Source organism: Lontra canadensis, unplaced genomic scaffold, assembly GCF_010015895.1.
Source record: "Lontra canadensis isolate GAN:19392208 unplaced genomic scaffold, GSC_riverotter_1.0 scaffold113, whole genome shotgun sequence".
Lineage (NCBI taxonomy): Eukaryota > Metazoa > Chordata > Mammalia > Carnivora > Mustelidae > Lontra > Lontra canadensis.
Window position 1 is genome coordinate 5300675 of NW_022631107.1, and position 21963 is coordinate 5322637.

General features: G+C 41.3%; 1 protein-coding gene across 1 annotated transcript in view; it reads left to right on the forward strand.

The window, feature by feature from the left end:
- The first annotated feature begins 1632 nt into the window (after positions 1–1632).
- The window catches only part of SLC28A3 (solute carrier family 28 member 3), a 54731-nt gene continuing 34400 nt past the window's right edge, over positions 1633–21963 (forward strand). The window contains exons 1-2 of the mRNA XM_032840499.1: positions 1633–1795; positions 18112–18207. Coding sequence (XP_032696390.1) covers positions 1697–1795; positions 18112–18207 — 195 coding nt within the window. The 5' untranslated portion in view covers positions 1633–1696. The remainder of the gene's footprint in view (positions 1796–18111; positions 18208–21963) is intronic.

Consider the following 21963-nt stretch of genomic DNA (forward strand, 5'->3'; position numbering starts at 1 on the left):
CCTTGTGGAGCCATAAATGATACACAAATGGATGGACATGTTCGTGTTCCAACAAAATTTTTTTTTCCTTTCTTTTTTTTTTAAGATTTTATTTATTTATTTGACAGAGATCACAAGTAGGCATAGAGGCAGGCAGAGAGAGGAGTCAGCAGGCTCCCTGCTGAGCAGAGAGCCCGATGCGGGGCTCGATCCCAGGACCCTGAGATCATGACCTGAGCCGAAGGCAGAGGCTTTAACCCACTGAGCCACCCAGGCGCCCCTCCAACAAAATTTTATTTATGGATACTGAAATTTGAACTTCATATAGTTTGCATGTATCATGAAATATCTGTTCCTTTGATTTTTCCCAACCATTTAAAAATCTAAAAATTATTCTCAGCTCTTATGTTGTATGTATAAAAATAAGCAGCTTGGGGAGCCTGGGTGGCACAGTGGGTTAAGCTACAGACTCTTGGTGATGCTTGTTTTTGGTTCAGGTCTTGATCTCAGGGTCATGAAATCAAGCCCCGCATCGGGTACCGTGCTCATTGGGGAAGCTGTTTGAGATTCTCCCTCTCCCTCCGCACCTGCTCCCATAACCCGCTGCCGTGCCTGTGCATTCTCTTTCTGTCTCTCTCTAAAATAAATAAATAAACCTTGAAAAAGCAAAACAGTTGGCTGGGTTTAGCTCTTGAGCTATAGTCAGCTGCAGTAGGCGGTAGAGTCAGAATTTGAATCCAGGCCATGTGTTTCCAGTGAGCTCTTAATCACTATATCCTCTATATCATGATAATAATAGTAAATCATGCTCTTTATAGAAAACTCAGCAAAGTCTGAGAGAGGAAATAAGAGCCACCCATAAAACCACAACCCAGAACTAACCATTAGTAATATTTGATACCGTCTTCCATTCTTTCATCTACTGTGTGATGCAGTATTCCACTTATTAATTCTAGCTTTTTCACTTATCATAAGCTTATTTCCATTTCCGCAGAGGCCCACAATTGTAGCTCATTTGAAATGTACTAAGGGAAACTGCTATTTTGAAAGAATCCTATAGCTAATGATTTCCTAAAGAATCCTTTTATTAAGTGAGCCGTTGGTCACATTCCATTTATCTGAGGCTTATTTGCATTTCTGGGAGTTGGATTTTTTAAAAGCAATCCAGTCTGCAGTCAGGGATGTAGTAAAAAGGCTTCAAAATCATCTAGACATGAATTTGGCTTCTCGCCGTCCCTTTACTAACGAAATTACCCTGAGCAAACCATTAACTTTGCCACACCTCCGTTTTTGCTTATATGGAAGATAAACCACAACCACAATATACAATCATACAATATGCATGAACCTAGCACAGAATAGTAGTTGATTGGTAGCAATGAGCCCTTACATTCCTTGCCCTGATTCCTAGTCCCCACCACCATCCACAGGAAGCAGATTATCTCCCTCCTGACCATCGGGAAAGCATCCTTTTCTGTTCTGTGCCCTGGTAAGAGTTTTCCTGAGTAAAAATGGGCCAGCAATTCCAGGGCTAATCAGGAAGATAATGAGATGGGAGGATCCAAAAGCCTCCACGCCTTCCCCCTCTGGCTCCTGCTCCGCCCCACAGACTCTGTGCCCGGGTTCCCACAAACAGCAGGTGGCTTTCTGACATCAGCAGAGCCTGGGATCCTCTTCAGAGCTAACAAGGAACCTCTAGAGCAGACGTCCGAAAAGAATGCAGACCCCAGCCAATTCCAAGAGCGGCCACGATGTCCTGGAGCTGAAGAGTACGACGCCCCCCCCAGCAGAGGGCTACAGCAACATGGGCTTCCAGGTGAGCCGACAGTTCCTCTCGTTTATGACAAAGTCATTGCAAATAATGCTCTTTCTAACCACCTTGGCAAGTTTCTGAAAGAAAGCAGCAGGGTTATGGAAATGCAGTAAGAGTTCCTCAGGAAACACTTTAAACCTATTGTTTTTTCCTTCTTGGGTTCTTCTTGGGCAGACAAACCTGAAAAGTCTCTTTTAATAGAACTTGTTTTGATCCCTGACTTGCCCTGTCACTTAGAAACAAGTCTATCCTCTCTGGCTTTTGTTTTGGGCTCACGGGCCCTGACAGTATTTCCCAAAGAGCTGGAAAAAATGGAAAGAATGGGGAGAATCCAGATATTGGATATAGGGAACACCTGAGGGGTTCTTCCTCTTACAGCAAGTCCCAAAGTCCCTGTCCCATGGTGGCCGCCCCAGTGCAGCCAGGTTAGGCAAACCAGTTTCATGTCATCAACCAAAACTCATTGAGTGATTAATGCCTCTGACTCTGGACGGGTTGCTGCAGAGATCTAGAAGGTGTCCTGTCCCAGGGAAACACTGGGCTCTTCTGACTGGCTCTGGGATGGGGATTTTTCAGGGATGTCCCTAGCTATGTTTCCTTCCTTAAGCTGACACAAGAGCCCACACCAACAGGAGTCAGAAACCTCTTGGGATTCAGGGTCACCTCAAAGGCAAAACAAACTTTTAGACACTAGCAAAGAAACAAACAAGGAAAGTAAAAGGTCTTTGGCACAAGTTCTAAGTCTTCCACCCACAAATTACTGTAACTTCCCTGAGCTTCAGTTCAGTTGTCTATATGTAGTCACAGTGATCTTCATCTCATAGGTTATAAGTGTAAGGGAAAAAAAGTTTTATCCTCTATCCTCTTACATTCAGCACCTGAAGTCTGTGAATTAAACTGAGAAATGGCAGGTTAACCAGAGAAAGACGTACAAATTTTATTAGTATTTTTAATGTTGTGTTCATACAACTTCACAGAAAAGAAGTGAAAAATCCAAAGAAACTTCAAGACCCAGGGGTTTATATACCCTTTTAACAAAGGACAAAAAATTGTGGAGAAGTGATTAGACAAAAAAAAAAAGAGAGAGAGAGAGAAAGAGAACTTGGGCTTTTAGGGCTAATAGTCTGTGGAGAAGTGAGTAGGAAATACATTGGAGAAACTTATGGAATATAAGGTTTGATATGAGGTTATGCAATCTTATCCCAGTACCATCTCTTTGTCCAGTACTGTTACGGGAGTTGGGACACCTGCATAAGGGAAAGTCATGTCCCGCTTGTAGACAGAGAGACAAAGACTGAAGTGATCTTTTGGTGTCTGCTTTTTCTCAATTGCTTTCAGCTCAGAATAACTCTCAAGCCAAAGTGGTATATTTTGGGATGGCATATCCTAATTCCCTTCATAAGGGTTAAATGAGAAAAAGTCCCAACTCCGAGGGCTTTATGGTTCAAGAGAATGGAAGGGATAGAGTCAAAGTGAGTGTGACAGCAAGACAAAGATGTCTGCAGAGGAGGGAGATCCACGTCACCCACAACTGACAGCCTAGTCAGTGGGACACACATCCACCAAAGGTAACCCTGACTTCTATCCCTCATTCTCTTCTATCAAAACAAAACATCTCCAGAGCTCAAACCCAGCATCTCCAGGTCTCAAAGCCAGCAGAATACCACACACCAACACCAACAAGCAGTGACCAGGTTATTTCTTCTAACTCTTGCTGTTTGACAAGAATTTCCAGAGACACATATTTACTCAGCAAAACCATTAACTCCTCCCAGATAGGTCACTATTGGAAAGGGATACCAATTCAAGAAGGGATAATACACTATTCTGGCCCTCCAGGAGCAAAGCAAGCAGAATCGTAATATGATGTAAAACAAAAACAAAATATAATGCTAGAAGTCAGCACCAAGTGCATTGTAAATACATATGCAAGTAGAGTTGGGCTGACCTGGAAGTCTCTCAGTTAGGGCTTCAAGAATGGGCAGGGATTCCCCAGTTGAACTGGGAGGGGTGTCAGCAGAGCACTACAAGCAAAGAAAACTGTCTGCATAGGCCCAGGAGCCTGAAAGAACATGTGTGTTCAGGATCCAGAAGATGAGCTGGGGCTGGAGAGTAGGGACAGGGCCAGGGTGGCCCCAGATCACACAGCCTCCATGTGTGCGAAGGCCTCGGGAAAGAATCCACCAGGATATACACTGTCAAGTTATTAAAGTACTCTCCTAGCCCTGCTGAGAGTGGACAAAATAGAAAGAGATTTGTGTGTAGTTGGGACAGCATTTAGGAGGTTAGAATGATAATCATGGTGAAAACCAGCTCTGGGCAGAAGTACTGATACTGGGGGCGCCTGGATGGCTCAGTGGGTTAGGGCCTCTGCCTTTGGTTCGGGTCATGATCTCGGGTCCTGGGATCGAGCCCCACATCGGGCTCTCTCCTTGGCGGGGAGGCTGCTTCCCCCTCTCTCTCTGCCTGCCTCTCCGCCTACTTGTGATCTCTCTCTGTCAAAGAAATAAAATATTAAAAAAAAAAAAAAAAGAAGTACCGATACTGGTAGGAAGCCCCCTCGGCCATGGAATTAGCATTGAGTCAGGGTGACCTAGGGGCTGCTCTGGTTATTAATATTTCCATTTTCTTCTCTGTACGGTAGAATAACAATATCATATCTTGAGGCTGAGAGAATCAAATGAGGTAATATATGTTAGAAAAAAAAAAGCATGTAATATTTGTTTTAAAAAACTGTTCTGTCCTAGTTTGTTCATGTCATTGTAACAAAATACCACAGACTGGGTGGCATATACACAGAAATTTATTTCTCATAGTTCTGGATCCTGGAAGTTCAAGATGGTGGCTGCAGAAGATTCAGTATCTGGTGAATGCCACTTCCTCATGGACAGTCATCTTCTTGGTGTGTCCTCACACAGCAGAATGCACAAGGGAGCTCTCTGGAGTTTCTTTTATAAGGACACTGATCACCTCAAAGGCTCCACCACTTAATCTGTCACATTGGGCATTAGATTTTCCAAAGAGGAAATCTGGGGGGGTTGGTGGGGAAACATTCAGACTATAGCAAGTGCCTAGCACACAGTGTGAACATAGTAACAGTAGTTCTTGGTGTTGGGGCAGGTTAAAGAGTGACCAAGTCAACATTTCTAGCTTGAGAGCTCAACTTAGAGGTTCCCTTCATGTAGATGGGAAATCCAGAAGTAGGGTTGGAGCAAGGAAGACCATGAGTTCATTTTGAAGCCTGTTGGATGAAATTAGGGTGATTCCCTACCCCTAGATGAAGATGGAGAGGAGGTGGGAAGCTCTAGGTATGCGTGCACCTGGGTCTGGAAGGGAACATGATGCGCTCGGGGGCCATTAGCACAGCGATGAGCCAGTGGCATGAATGAAACCAGCAGGAGGGAAACCTAGGGAGCCTCAGTGTTTTTGGAGCAATCAGAGAATGAAGCAGAGAAGCCATGAGGAGAGAAGGAGGAGCAACATCAGGAGAGAGAAGCGTCTGGGGAAGCCAAGGGAAAAGGGAACCACAACATCAGCAGCAAAGACAAGTTCATTCGATTTGCCAACCAAGAGGTCACTGGTGACCGGGGGTGTGGATAGGGGCAGTTTGTGTTACGAGTGGGAGCTGAGAAAAGGGGAAAATAAGGGAAGGGAGGATGTTCCTTCTCCTGATGGAGAGCAGAGTGGTGAAGAGAGAGACAGACTCACGGGAGGCAAGATTGGGACTGTAAACAGGGGACTTTTTTATTAAAAAAAAAAAGAAATCTCATTGTGAAATATAATATGCAGAAAAACACACAAAATCAAATAGACAACTTATTATAAAGTGCCATCCATGTCAAGAAACAAGGCATCGCCATCCCTCAGCTCAGACGTCCCAACTCCGCACATCTGCCACAGCTGCCACTCGCCCCTGGGGGGTGACAATGATCCCAACTTTATAGTAATTACTTCTCTGCTTTGTTTAATATCCTAACTTATAATTATGAATCCCCAAGCATTGTTTTTGTCCATTTTTAAACTTTATGTAATAGAAAATTACAAGAGATTTCTTTGCTTATTTTAAAACATTAATATGGAATTGGGCAAGAGGAATCATTCTGTATCTGACTTCTTTTGCTCAGTTTTTTGTTTCTGAGACTCAGCCATGCTGTTGCATGTAACTGGAGTTCATCCAATTTCATTGATATACAGTATTCTCCATAAACATTGCACAATTTATCTATTTTACTGTTGGTGGACATTTATGTCATTAAGCTTGGAGCTTTTAGGAGCTTAGCAAACAAAGGCAGCTATAAATACTCTTTGACATGTCTCCTGTTGCGCACGTAACCAATTTATTTGGTGTTATATTTAGGAGTAGAATTGCTAGGTCATTGGGAATGCATATATATTTTCAACTTTAGCAATAATGCCAAACTGGTTTCCCAAGTGGTTTTACCAATTTACACTTCCATCCACAGAGTGTGAGTTCCTTTTACTCCAGAGCCTCACCATATTTATCTGGCTTTTTAATTTCAGTGATTCTGATAGATGTATAGTAAGTGGTGTTTAACAGTGAGGTTTCATTTTCATTTTCCTTTGTTACTGGCCACTAGATGCCAACTTTATGAAATACTTGTTCAAGTTTCTCGCCTATTTTCTCTACTGGATTTTGTCTTTTCTTTACTAATTTGGAAAGAGTTCTTTAAATGTTCTGAATACAAACCCTTTTTCAGTTACATGCTTTCCAAATACTTTCTACCACCCTTAAGCTGTCTTTTACTCTGTAATAGTTGGGTACACAAAAGGTAATTATAGTGTGGTCCCATTTATCAAGTGTTTCTGTTTTATATATCCTGTTTATATATCCATCTTTTTCTGCCTTGAAAGATCATAAAAATACTCTCCCATATTTCCCAAAAACTCATTGCTGCCTTCTACATTGAGGACTCTAGTTCCCCTGAAAAGAGATCTTATGTATAGTGTAAGGTGGTCATCAAGTTTTTGTTTTTCTACACAGGTATCCAATTATTTTGGCATCACTAAAATATATATATAATTTTCCCAACTTGACAAATAACACATTTATCAAGTGTCCATATTTAGGGTCAGTCTTCTTAGAATAGGGCAACTGAAAGATTTTTCCAAAGTCCAAGTTGGGGGAAGGATCCAGAAAAGAGAGAAAGTGGAAAGTTGGCAGCAAAAGAGCTCAGATAAAGCTCAGAATTTCTAAGGGTGAACATTCAGACAATTTTTGAAGGAATACTTTTATTAAAGGGTGTTCCTTAGAAACCCAGCTAAAGTTGCCTCTTGCCTATGAGTCAGCGTCAATTTTACCACCAGTGGCCTTCAGAGCCACAGAGCCCATGCTCACTCTGACATCAGCTAAGTGGGACCCACTTACGCAAGACCCAAGACAGGAATAGATGGGAAATGTGCTCCACTCTACACGCACAGAGAAAAGCTGACCTACTCCTTGAATTGCCTGGTAAGCCAGTCCAGTTTGAAGAGTTTGTTCAATGGAAGTCAAAATTTGGGAGGTCATCTAAGTGCAAGAATTATTTGGCACAGACCATTTGAATAGAGAAGTTCTGAGGTTGGAAGTAATTATGTAAAGTAAAGAGGAAGAGCACTGTTTCCCTCTAACCCCCTGGGGTATGGCCACATGAATCACACCAGGTGGTTGAGTAGGTTTCCACTAACGCAACACAGCAAACACATGGCAATAATTGCCTTTGTGAAGGAAGTTAAAAAAAAAATTCTCTCTCTTTTCCTCGAATCAGATCATACCTAGACTTATTTCTAACAACCTCGATGGCTAGAACCCAAGGCTCTTCCATGACACCTCAGAGGAGAAGGATTTAGGGATTCAGTTTTTTACTTTGCTCCATAGTCCCTTACTTTATTTATACTATTTTCAGTCTGTTAATTTAAAATGAAGGTGGTAGCACCTACTGACCCATTTCATCCAGACATTGTTGATGTTGATGAGAAGCCCTGGATGCTAGCTGAACCGTCATTGGTCAAAATGAAAAAAATCAAAGGTGAAAATATTTGGAATTTTACATAGAGCAGATTATTGTGAGCAGGAGCCCCAAGTCTCCATCAGGCTACAGAAGTTTGGGATTTTGTCTTCAGACTGCAGATTTAGACAAACATAGTACAGTATGATTTTCACTCAAACCAGAGATCTGGATTTGGAGACACCTAATTCTACTCCATACATTGCCTAAGGTATTTGACCCAGAAGCCACTTATAGCCTTGGCATGCCTAATTGTTCTTTCTTTTTCCTGGAAGGGAAATTTAAAAAGAGAGAGAAAAAGAAAAGAAAAGAAAAGAAAAGAAAAGAAAAGAAAAGAAAAGAAAAGAAAAGAAAAGAAAAGAAAAGAAAGGGGGAAAAAAGAAAAAGATGGTATGCATGTCTTACAGCTTCTGGAAGTAAAATAAAGACAGAGGTTTCTTTGGAAAATGCTGTTAGTCACATGGTTAAAGACCCTCCTGTAGGTGTTCAGGAACATAGATGATGCGTAGGAATGGTGCCACTGGGAAGCAGGAAAATGTACCTGAAGACTTCTCAGTGTTCCTTTCAGTCTCCTGATTCTGTAAATTCAAAGCTTTGTTTGTTTCCCTTCCAAGAGTCAAAACTCTTTGACATAAAGCATGACATTTATTGATTCAACAAAAATGTATCAACACTGTACCAGGCATCATGCAAAAAGCTGGGAACAGCAACCATTTGGTTAAAATTAGTTAACAATGGCAAATCAGCACAACATAGTCTGTAAAAAGCACTATTCATGACATGAAAAAGTGGTCTCACCTAGATTGGGAGGTGGGAAATATTTCCCAAATGCTTGCATTCATTCATTCATTCAACAAATACACACACACACACACACACACACTCACACACATATGTGTGTATATATATGTGTGTGTGTATATATATATATATATGTATGTATATATATATATATAATTTTTTAAGATAAATTTATTTATTTGAGAGAGAGAGCTCTGGAGGCAGGGAGGGGCAGAGGGAGAGACAGAGAGAGAGAGAGAATCTCAAACAGACTCCCTTGCATGTGGAGCCCTACACCAGGCTCAATCTCACAACCCTGAGCTCATGACTTGAATCAATATCAAGAGTCAGACGCTTAACTGACTGAGCCACCCAGGTGGCCCCCCAAAAATACAGATATTGAGCACCTACTGCATGGGTGCTAGGCAGAAGGAAATACCAAGTATGGCACAAATAATTCCCTAGGCTACCATGTCAAAAATTATTGTTTCCCATCTCACACTATGTGAAGAAGCTAAAGCCCTGAGTGGGAAGGTATGAGATACATGTGCAGGGAACAGAAAACGTGGTAAAGAGAGAGCCAGAAGGACGAGAGGCCAGTTCTGATTCACCTCAAGGCTCTTTGCTAATTTCAAAATCTTGGTCCCAAGAATCTAAGACCAATGATAAGTTTAGATTTAAAACTGAGTTTTTATACTCTGCAGACTCAGGAACATTCTAGAATAAACTATCCAGCCAGATTATAAGGAATGGTATAAACTCCTCCATGAAGCATGGTCACAAAACAGCCCATAAAGGTGAGGCAATGCTTTTTGCACCATGAGACAGTGTCAGCCATAGCTTTAAAGGGGACAAGACAGGCATATCTGCTCCCCTCTGGACTATCTAGCTGCTTTACTCCCTCTACCTGCTCAACTTCGGGAGCATAGCACAGTTCCAGACAGCACAATCTACAAAGTTGTGCAGCTATCCAGCCCCCCACCCCGTGGGTCCTACTTCCCTGTCAGCGTCCCTCCCTTTGAATTATATTACCTTTGATGACTTTCCTAACTTTTAAAGAATTTTTATTTTTCTACTTCAAATTACTGCATCCTAGTTTCTCCTCCATCTGAATCCATTAGTTGAGAAATATTTGCAAGGAGGAAGTTGGTTAGAGGCCGCTGGTCTAACTTGCACCATCAGGAAGGTTTGAAATAGAAATTATGTAATTGAGGGCCAAACCCATTCAGAAGAAGCAGGTGGGAGCAAAGGTCTTGGTCCATGGTATGTTGGATCCAGTGAGGAGGGGAGAGTGAGACAAAGACACACACAAAACCAACAAGAGACATTTCCAGGAGCCAGCAAAATTAGGTTCCTGTTGACCCACATGGCTATTTCCTCATTCCTCCTCAGAGTGTGAGGTCTTGAGGTCAGAGAAGAGGGAAGAAAGAAGTAGGAGGGGAGAAACTTAAAAGGCACAGGTGTAATAAGAAGTGGTCTGTAATAGTCCAAGAACTGACTGTACTGCATGTGACTTTGAACTTGGCTGGAGATAACAAGGGGCCCCTTCTTAAGGAGGAAGTGGAGAGGGAAGAAAGGGATGAGCTTTCGAGAAAAGCCACACTGGGGTGGGGTGTGGGGTTAAACTTAAACACAGATACTAAGGTTAAAAGTCACATATTGAATCATTATGAGAAGGGAGAAACATAGGTTCTTTGGGTGAAGAGTTGAGGTTTCCAAGCCGCACTGCCGGGACTGCCATTTAGGCAAGTTACCTAACTTCCATATCTATTTCCCCATCCAAAAATAGGCTCTAATACCCTACACCCACAGGACTATGGGGAGATTGGTAGAAAGCACTAGCACCTCCCAAATGCTCAAGTATCAGGGACCATTAACCAAATCATTTAGGGGCCAAACCAAGCTTTTGAAATCCAGGTGTGAAGTCTGCCTCTTCATATAGCAGATACTGGAATCTACTGATGGGAAACTACGGAAGACACCAACAGGCAACTTTCAATTGTTTTAATGTCAACCAAATGTGAACGTCAAGCCCCTTGGGTCCCTGCCAGACTGAGAGACCTTGGCTCCCAGCATCTGTGTCTCTTCAAAAGGCCTTTGTAAAGTTATTGTTCAAATACTTTGGTTCATTCTGATCCATTTCTAATTTAGTCAACTACATCTCTAAAAAATATTTTACAAGCTCCAAATTTATTCCATGTGTTTCTAATTAATTTATATTCATTTAGTCAGTGCTCCTTGGAAAGATGTTCTCGATTTTAGGAATCATCAAAAAGCAACGTTTTTCCAAATGTAAGCAAATTCAAATGTGAATGGCGCAGTGATTATTCTCTTTAATGACTCACTACCAACTGTTCTGGCATGCAATAGTCTGGTTCAAGGTAAGATTAATACTTAGGAAGTGACCATGATTTCCCAAAATAGCACAAGAGTAAGGCAGGCCTGAGAAACCAAGGCTTCATCCTGGAGGTGATTCAGGCTTTGGCATCAAATGCATTTTCATAAAAAAAGAGCTCTAGTATCACCCTTGATCCCTTTAGACAGACTAGAGATTTGCCTACTAAAAACAAATCAAAGCAGGAAATGAGAATAAGAAGAATTTTAGTTTCAATTGATAGAGTCAAAGGAATTATATCCTTGTTTCTTTTTTTTTTTTTTTCCTTTCTCAACTATAAGAAGACATTTAGCTGTTAAGAATATTTCTGTTTCTCCCTTGACTAAAGGGGTTGCATCTTTGGAATTTTAGACACAGCTAAGTTCATTCTAATTAATCTGTAAAAGCATTACAATGTGTAGGAGCTGAACTTTTTAAGTCTTTGTCATGACTATAGTAAAATAATTAACTGTGTAACTTATGGTGGACAGCTTCTCTTCTAAATTCCCTAAGAACAGGGACCATATATGCAGCGCTTGGCAACAACATTCTCTAGCCCATAGTAGATTCATAAGAAATTATTTGTTAGAAGACTAAACGAGAATGCCTAAGACAGAACCCTGAAGAACTGTATGTAACATTAAGGGCTGAGTAGAAAGGCTGATAGGGTACAGGAAAGGGAGAAGTCTGGGTGGGAGGAGGAAACTAACAATCTGTAATATCACAGAAGCCAAGAACAAGACTATTTTAAGGAGGAAGTGGCCCATTGTGTATGACAAAAACTGGATTTAAGGACATGAAAACCATCCGTGACTTTGGCAAGGGTGATTTCCATAGAGTAGTAGCAGTGAAAGCCGTATCAGAATGGGTCAAAGACCAAATGAGGCAAGAAAATAGAACCTTAGTCCATTGGTGCTTCTACAACAAAACACCACAGGCTGGGCAGCTTATAAACAACAGACACTTATTTCTCACAGTTCTGAAGGCTAGAAGTCCAAGATCGAGACACTGACATGGTTATATTCTCATGAGGGCCCTCTTCCTGGTTCATAGCCAACGTCTTCTCCCTATGGTCCTCATACAGTGGAAGGGGCTACATTCTGTGGGACCTCCCTTGTAAGGGCACTACTCCCATTCCTGCGGGCTCCACCTTCATGACTGAAGCACCTCCCAAAGGCCCCATCTCCTAACACCCTCATCTCTGGGGCTTAGAATTTCAACATGATGAATTATAGGGGCACACAAACATTGACCATAACAACCTGTAAGTTCAGACAGAAGACTGGTTTTTATTTATTTTATTTTTTAAAGATTTTATTTATTTATTTGATAGATCACAAGCAGGCAGAGAGGCAGGCAGAGAGAGAGGAGGAAGCAGGCTCCCTGCTGAGCAGAGAGCCCGATGCGGGGCTCGATCCCAGGACTCCGAGATCATGACCTGAGCCGAAGGCAGCGGCTTAACCCACTGAGCCACCCAGGCGCCCCAGAAGACTGGTTTTTAAAAGGAGGAGAAAGGGTGTTTCTCTATGAATTCTTGGTTTCACAGCAATGAAAAATTGATAGAGTTGCAAATATCAGAGAAGCAAGGGAAGGAAGTATTAAGTAGAGTGGTGTGAGGAAAAGTGCAGAGCACTGTGCCTGGCTCAGTAAGTAAGGAGTCCAGGAATTGTCATATTATTGCTCTAAGAATGTCTTGTCCAAGCTTGAAATCACATGTTATCGAATACAAAGTAAGAGATGCACCAGGAGGAAGACGGGCAGCGAAGCCTTCTCCCCAGACCTGAGACAGACAGAGCACCTTTTAGTCAACCAATCAAGAGCAGGTGGAACTGCTTCTTGAAATGGATATGAAAGATGCAAAAGAACCCTCACTACACTGAGTTAATATATACAAGTACAGGAAAAACTCAGTATCTGTTGCAAATACCTCTAAATACGATTTATATCAATGGCACCGAAATGAAGATAGTTATTAGAACTTGCCACTGGACCCTGTTGGGTTTTTTTTTTTCATATTCTTTAAAGTGTTGATAAAGATGCATATATACTATCACAAATTAATTTTAATATTTTAATAACTGGATTTCAATACCGTTGGCTCCCTTTTAGTATTACATATGCAATTTTATGTATTTTAAAACATTCTCAATCCCCCTCCCCCAGCAACCCTCAGTTTGTTTTGTGAGATTAAGAGTCACTTATGGGGGGTTGGGAGAAGGGTGGTGAGGTAATGGACATTGGGGAGGGTATGTGCTATGGTGAGTGCTGTGAAGTGTGTAAACCTGGCGATTCACAGACCTGTACCCCTGGGGATAAAAATATATTATATGTTTATAAAATATTAAAAAAAAAATTCTCCCATCCAAGTACTAACCAGGTCCAACCCTGCTTAGCTGTATTTTAAAACATTCTGAAGGAGCCCATAGGCTGCAGCCACTGTCCTGGTTTGGGACACTTCCCCGAAGTTGCACGTAGCTTCAATCACAGTGGCAGAATTTAATTATAGCCACAGGGAGGTTAGAAATGCAACTTTATTCTGGGAAATCTTGGGCCCCACTAAAATTCAGAGCCCTATATTTAAAGGAAATAGAGAAGGGGCACCTGGATGCCTCAGCTGGTTGACTGTCCTACTCTTGATTTTGGTTCAGGTCATGATATCAAGCCCTATGTCGGGCTTCCTGCTGAGTGTGGAGTCTGCTTGGGATTTTCTCTTTCTCTCCTGCTGCCCCTCCCCCCTGCTCTCTCTCTCTCTCTTTAAAAAGAAGGGGGGAAAACAGGAAATAGAGAACAGGTATTAGGGACAACTAACAGTCTTGGTAATATTTCCTACTGAGGTTATAGAATTCAACGGGTGTTAATCGTATCATATTATTTATTGTTTGGGTCTTCCTTATCCTTACTTTTGCCCATTTGATCTGTCATAGACTGAAAGAGTTCTATCAACCTCTTTCTAGATGTGTTTCTAGGTATTTCTCCTTCAGTTTCCTCTACATTAATCTATGCCATTTGTACACAGAGAGTCATGCTTCTCAGAGTGTGAGATTATACTCTGATCATTGTTTCTCTTGGAACATGTTAATTGCTTTTTTTAATCCTGTATTCAGACTTGGTCAGTTAAGATCATAGACATTGCATGTTATATCTTTCTGAGTCACTGAGTCATTTCCAGTACAGATCCTCCTCAATTTACAATGGGGTTATGCCTCAATAAACCAATCATGAGTTGAAAGCATTGTATGTCAAGAATGTATTTCATATACCTAATCTACCAAACATTATAGCTTAGCCTAGCCTACCTTAAATGTGCTCAGAACACCTACATTAGCCTACAGTTGGGCAAAATCTTCTAACACAAATCCTATTGTACAACAAAGTGTCGAATATCTCATGTAACATACTGAATACTGTAAAGTGAAAAACAGTGGTTGCATGGGTAGAGAACATATCAGTTGTTGAGCATATCAGTTAAGCATATCAGTTGTTGAGCATATCAGTTAAGCATATCAGTTGTTGACCCTAGTGATCTCATGGCGGACCAGGCAAGGCCCAGCATCACAGGCAAGGATCATACTCCATATCACTAGCCCAAGAAGAGGTCAAAATTCAAAATTCAAAGTACAGTTTATGCTAAGTGCATAATACTTTCACAACATCATAAATTTGAAAGACATCACGGGATATGGCTGTGTTTATTTGTTATTCCCTCTAATTCAGTCAAACCTATTGATCTGCCAGATGGGTTTATTTGTTCTTAGTTCCTCTCAGCATAATTGATCTTATGCTTTGTAAAAATCTTTTCAGTGTATGTTTGTGTTTTTTTATTTTTGTTTGGTTTCTTCTGAAGACTTATTTTTTCTTTTAATGATTCCTTTTATAACGAGCTTAAGATTATAAGTAATCAAGAAATTAATATATTTTCTAACTTCTTTTATTTTCTTTCCTTCTCTTTCATCACTTGATTTTAGCTGAATATATATTTAAGCATTTACCTTTCTCCCTTAAACACTGCTGCTTATCATCTCTTTCGGTTCCCAGAATTAAAAGATAAGAAAATTGGCATACTCACCCTAACTTCTACTTTTTCCTTCCCTTCTCCTTCAAGCAAGTTTTCTGAGTATTTTTCTACATTGTCAGGGGTTAAAATATTAAAATTTGTTCTGGAATCTTAATCTCTAGATTAAGGTTTTAATTTATTAAATAGATTCAAAACATACTATCATTCTTTTTGCCATAATTTCTCATTAATCTTTTGTTTGGCTGTTCCTCTAATCTTTTCTCCAAGAAAATCATGGAAACCATGTTCTTTGAGTACATTCAGGCTTCAATTTATTTTTATAAATCTTATCATTACAAACCTTCCTCTGATTTTTCTTACTGGATCTAGAACTGTGTCCATTAAAGAGTTTATGTGTCCTGTACCTACTACATATTATATCGAAGCAGGTGCAAAAAAACCCAAAAGCCAAAAGTAACAAGGGAGAAGCTTATTTCCCGCAGATAAAAGTAGGACGTAGGGAGTACAGAACTGGAGTGGAAGCATTGCTCAAGGTTTGCAGAGCCCCAAGTACTCTGCAACTTCCCACTCTGGCGTCCCCAGGATGGGGCCCTGGCGTTCATGGCCCGGCTGTAACCGTCCACACACAAAGCAGCAGGACGTAGGGAAAAATGAAAGGGGAAAGGAACACCTGCCAGCCATCCCTTAAGGATTATTCCCGAGCTGCCCTACTCAGGACTCCACATCTATTTATATTTTGATTGGCCAGAATTTAGCTATAAGTGGAAATGTAGCCTCTTTTCAAGGTGGCTATCTGTTCAGCTACAATTCTAGAGAAGGGAAAAACCATAAATAGATGGGGGGTGGTTTCAGTAATTTCTCAGGTTTTAGAAGTTGTGTTTAGAAACTGGATGAAAGGAGTAAATTAATAATAATTTAAAAAGAAAAGAAAACCTTTGTCCATCTGTACTCTCTGCAATACTCACTGGGGACGTATGGAAAATATGGGGTCAAAACCCAGGCACAAAGGACTCCAGGCTCAAGGATCTGCCCTTCAGAGAATCTCAGGCCAGAATTGAGTACACTCAGCAAATAACACTAACTAGAGAAATTAAGTACCGTGCTGTCAGCTGCTTAGAAATACTCATACACAGCATCGCAACGTTGTCACCCGCTCAGTGGAGTGACAAGCTTGCACGCAGAATACAATATTGGTTGTAGCACAGTGTCCTAAGGTATGTAGTCTTCTGTAGGAATGTATCTACTTAATCTGAATTGCTAAGTAGATGTAAAGAAACAAGTAGCTAAGGAGTCATTATGGACCACCCATTCAGGCCCTCGGACTCCAATTTGAAAAGAGGGAATAAAACAAAGCCAAGCAATGTCTCAAGGGTTATTTTTCCAGCACCAGTCTACACACACAGCGCCCCCATTATTCCCGTTGGAAATCCTCCAATGGAAGACACTTCTGGACATGTTAAAAAGCCAAGGCCTACACTCCACTAGGGGGTAAAACAATCCCATTACATGTTACAAAATACGTCCAGAGGTGCCCTTGTCACCACTTAGGCCTACTCTACCCTACCCCCAAACACACACACACACACACACACACACACACACACACACACACACCCCTTCTTGCCTGAACTTGAAAAAGGCAGGCCCCTTCCTTGTGCGCCGTAAGTTTCAGATTCTGCCACCAGGTGGCAGGAGTAATCAAGAATTAGCAGGAATTACCCCGAGGGTCGGTCTGCCCCTCCCGCAGCCAGAAAAACGTCAGGATTCTGGAAGAGATCACAAGAACACCCAGTCGAAACTGGGGTACAGATGGGTAGACTGAGGCTGCGCAGATGTGACCGACCCAGCATCACACATGTAATTAGGGGCCCCGAAGACCAGCACCCTCCTCTACCTGTGTCTTGTATTTCCACCAACTCATGCTGTTTTTTTAACTTTTTGTTAAGGAAATTTTCAGTGTCTGTGAAAGTGAGAATCATAAAATGAGTCCCTAAGTGCCCACCAGCCGGCTTCTGTAATGAGCAACACTTTGTCATCTTTCCCCGCGGTATACAGCGCCCCCTATTGTATTTGCTACCAAATACTCAGATGTACACATGGCCGCACCCATTAATGCAACACTAAAATCACTGCGGTTCACTCAACGAAAAAGACTTGTTAGCGTCTCCTATGTGTGGAGACTGTGCTAAAGTAAGATATACAGCCATAACACAACGGGCAGTGTGGCAGCAACCGTTCCGTGCATAAATCAATGCGGCAGTTAGATTTTATTCATGCTTTATACACTCTTGGGTTTCAATAGATGGAAAATGCAACCCAACTCAGGACTGTCATTCTTTTATAGCTTTTTGGAGCCAGCCAGAGAGCCAAAGTTAAAATCAAAGTCATACACGTGTTCTTTCAAAGGCAAGGTCACAGGCCTAGCAGAGGACATTTCCTAAAGAGCTAAAGGGACCTACCTGACATGGTTTATCTATCTTGTTGCCTTACTTGGAATGAAGTGCCTGAGGAAGGCGAATCGGGATGAGATAGGAGAAAGATTGGATTCCCCCTCAGAAAAGGTAAGGGAGAAGTGAACCAAATGTCCATCACATCTCAAAGCAGCAGCTCAGGGGTGAGGACATGCCTCCAAGAACACAGCTTACTCACTTCCTTAAGGTAAAATCACGACAGCTTGACAAAAGAAGGCATTTTTCTTATTCTCTTTCTGATTCTCATTACTACCAGAGATTGCTTTAAACTAAACAAAGCACATTTTAGCATTTCAAAATTCCAACGTCTAAGAAGAAAATTATCTGCCCTGCATTTTGCTTTATTTTATACATTGGAGGCCTATGTTATGTGACATACCTTAGTCTCAACTCTTATTATAAAGTGGCATGACTTATATGCAGACACCTGGTCCTCCTCTCTCTCGTTTTCAAGTTGGACCACACCATTCCTTCTAGCAGAGCAGAGCAAAACAGAAATCGTCTGTTTCTTTATGAGCCCAAGATTCACTGGTTCTTTCTTTATTCAGCTGATGCATCTGAGCACATCTCTGCCACCCCATCCTTCGAAAGTCTTCTAGGTCCTGTTTCTTGAGAGAACATTGGGGTTTTTTGGTTCTGAAATTGTATTTTTGCAATTTATGCTTTTTTCTTAGAATGAAGACGACTTTGGTGAGAGCCAGAAAACGTCAGGAAATAACTCACTAAGGTGTAGAGTTACGCAAAACGGAGAACACAAAACCACGACGCAGGTATTTGGGTGATGGTTGAGTGACTCTATTACCATGGTAACTGCTGTGCGGCAGGGACTGAGAGCTGTGGGGACAGAAAGCTGGTGCTCAGCTGGCACTCAGAGGAATGAATTAAATGGTAATTAGAATTAGTAAGGCAGAGTCGTGAAGACAATACACACACTCAAACGAAGAGATTTTGTATTGATACACCTGTCCCCAGAGTCTTCTGCTGGGGAGAGTATGTAGGCTCTCTCTGGACATGTCACTGGCACAGATTCCAAGTTCCATCCTAAAGCAAAAGGCACTGGCTTAAACCTAAGTGTCTCAATTTTAAAGCAGGTGAGGCAGATGAGGTAGGATGTGGTTCTAAAACTGTCCATCATGCCCTAGGGCTCCCAGAGACACGTAAGTTTACAGCACACTGAGGCATTCTGTCACAAGGCCACTTTTCTTTTTTTATATATTGAATTCTGGGCAGGACCTCATCGGAAGAAAGCCTTCTGCTCCTAAAAATTAAGCATATTATCCATGTAGATCATCTTTTTTTTTTTTTTGGTAACACCGGGGTGCTGACTATGAAGCCATTTATTGGAGGGAGTTAGTCCCATGATAAAAAGAATAATTTGTTTGAAATAGAAAATGTAAGATATTATTGTAACAAAACTTGGAACATAAAAAAATTACCTATATAAATCCAGAAAAAAATAGGTGCCTAACATCTTAAAATATGGCCTTTTAAGACAAATATACACCCATGTGCATATGTCATGCTATCCATATCACTACTGTCCATTTTACTTAGTATATTGTAAAAAGTATCCATTTCACTCATTATTCAACAAAACAAGAGAGAACAACACTTCTGTCCATATGAAACCTGCACATAGTTTATAGTACCTTTGTTCATGACAGCCAAAATGTGGAAGCAGCCAATATCTCCTTTAGCAGATGAATAGACAAGTGAACTGTGGCTCAGCCAGACAATGGAATATTCTTCAGCACCAAAAAGACATGAACCTTTGAACCAAGTAAAGACAGGGGGCAGAGATTAAGAGCAAGATGGCAAAGGAGTAGGAAACCTAAATATGGTTGGGTCCCAGGAATTCAGCTAGATAGTTATCAAATCTGAACACCTACAAACTCAACAGGAGATTGAAGAGAAGAGCAGCAATTCTTGGAACAGAAAAGTGACCACTTTCTGGAAGGTAGGACGTGCAGAGAAGTGAATCCAAGGCAACATTTGGGAAGATTAACTGTGGTGGGGGTAGGGGCCGGCTCCCGGCAAGGGGTAGAGCAGTGAAGCACAAAATCAGAACTTCAAGAAGTCCGCTCCACAGATGGACATTGCTCCAGAGGCTAAGTGGGGCGTGGAGCCCTTGAGGGGACAGTGTGGTCTCAGGACCTGCAGGGTCACAGAAAGACCAGGGGTGTCTGAGTGCAGCAGAGCTCCCAGGTATCAGAGTGGGGAAGCTGGCTACAGAGACAGAGCCAAGGGGTGGGCTCTCAGCTTGGGTTACCTTAAACGTGATCCAAGGCACAGCTGGGCCACTGCTCTTAGAGCGGCGTGGAGTGTGCTGCAGGAAACAGCTGGGTTTGGAGACTCCAAACGTGGCTGGGCCAGATATAGAAACACTTGGTCACAGGTCGGGTGAACTCAGAGTGCTGCTGGAGACCAGGGAAATAGGAGGGACTGACTGCTTTTCTCCGTGGGCACAATTAGGAGTGGGGCCCTGAGCTCTCAGCCTCTCCAGGGCCGGAGATTGGGAGGCCGCCATTTTCATTCCTGTCCTCCAAACCAGTACGGAAAGCATTCAGGGGACAAAAGCTCCCGAGAGCAAACCCAAACAGATTACTTAGCCTGGCCCCTGGCAAGGGTGGTGCAATTCTGCCTCAGGTAAAGACATTTGAGCATCACTGCAACAGGCCCCTCTCCCAGAAGATCAACAAGAACAACCAGCCAAGACCAAGTTCATCGATCAATGAGAACTGCAGAACTCCAGAGCTGGGGAAAGCATCACCTAAAATGTATGGCTTTTTTCCCATGATTCTTTAGTCTTTCAAAGTTAAATTTTTTTTCTTATTCTATTTTAAAATTTTTTCCTCTTTCCTATTTTAATCTTTTTAAACTATTTTATCTTACCAATACCTTTTTTAAAAAAATCTTTTTAAATTTTCATTGTTTCTATCCCTTCATTGTATTTAACCTTATTTTTTTAATTTAAAAAATTTTTTAAAGATTTTATTTATTTATTTGAAAGAGATCACAAGTAGGCGGAGAGGCAGGCAGAGAGAGAGAGGAGGAAGCAGTCTACCCGCCAAGCAGAAAGCCCCATGTGGGGCTTGATCCCAGGACCCTGGGATCATGATCTGAGCCAAAGGCAGAGGCTTTAACCCACTGAGCCACCCAGGTGCCCCTAACCTTATTTTTTATATACATATAGGTTTCTCTTTCTTTAAAATTTCAGGATACAGTTTCTGCTAACATATCAAAATATACCCTAAATCTAGTGCATGGCTTTGTTCTAGTCTCAGCCTGATCACATTCTTTCCTCTTTTTTTCTTTTTTCAAGCAACTTCTTATCAATTCCTTTTTAAAAATCTTTTTTAATTTTCATCTTTACATTCATATTCCATCCCTTCATTGTGTTTACCCTTATTTGTGTGTGTGTGTGTATATGTATATATGTGTATATACATATATATATACGTGTGTGTGTGTGTGTGTGTGTGTGGTTTTTTTTCCTTAATACTTTGGGAAGCAGTTTCTTCTAACAGACCAAAATACACCCAAAATCAAGTGTGTGGCTCTGTTCTATTCATCAGTCTAATATATAGATATAGATATTTTTTTTCCTCCTTTCTTCTCCCCCTAGTTTCAGGTCTCTTCCAATTTGGTTAGTGTATATTTTTCTGGGGTTGTTGCTACCCTTTCTGTATTTTGTTCTCTCATTCATCTATTCTTATCTGGATAAAATAACAAGGCAGAAAAACTCACCTCAGAAAAAAGAACAAGAGGCAGTATTGACAGCTAGAGACCTAATCAATACAGACATTAGTGAGATGCCAGAACTAGAGTTCAGAATGATGATTGTCAGGGTGCTAGCTGGGCTCGAAATAATCATGGAACATACTAGAGAATCCCTTTCTGGAGAAACAAAATCCCCTTTTGGAGAAATAAGAGAACTAAAATCTAACCAATTTGAAATCAAAAAAGCTATTAATGAGGTGCAAACAAAAATGGAGGCTCCTACTACTAGGATAAATGAGGCAGAAGAGAGACTAGTGATATAGAAGACCAAATGATAGAGAATAAAGAAACTGAGAAAAAGATAAACAACTACTGGATCACGAGAGGAGAATTCTAGAGATAAGTGATACCATAAGACAAAACAATATTAGGATAATTGGGGTCCCAGAAGAAGAAGAAAGAGAGAGGGAGCAGAAAGTATATTGGAGCAAATTATAGCAGGGAATTTCTCTAATTTGGGGAAAGAAACAGGCATCAAAATCCAGGAGGCACAGAGAATCCCCCTCATAATCAATAAAAATAGGTCAACACCCCATCATCTAATAGTAAAACTTAAAGTCTCAGAGACAAAGAGAAAATCCTGAAAGCAGCTCAGGACAAGAGGTCTTTACATACAACAGTACAAATATTAGATTGGCAGCAGACCTATCCACAGAGACTTGGTAGTCCAGAAAGGACTGGCATGGTATATTCAGAGAACTAAACAAGAGAAATATGCACCCAACAATACTATATCCATCTAGGCT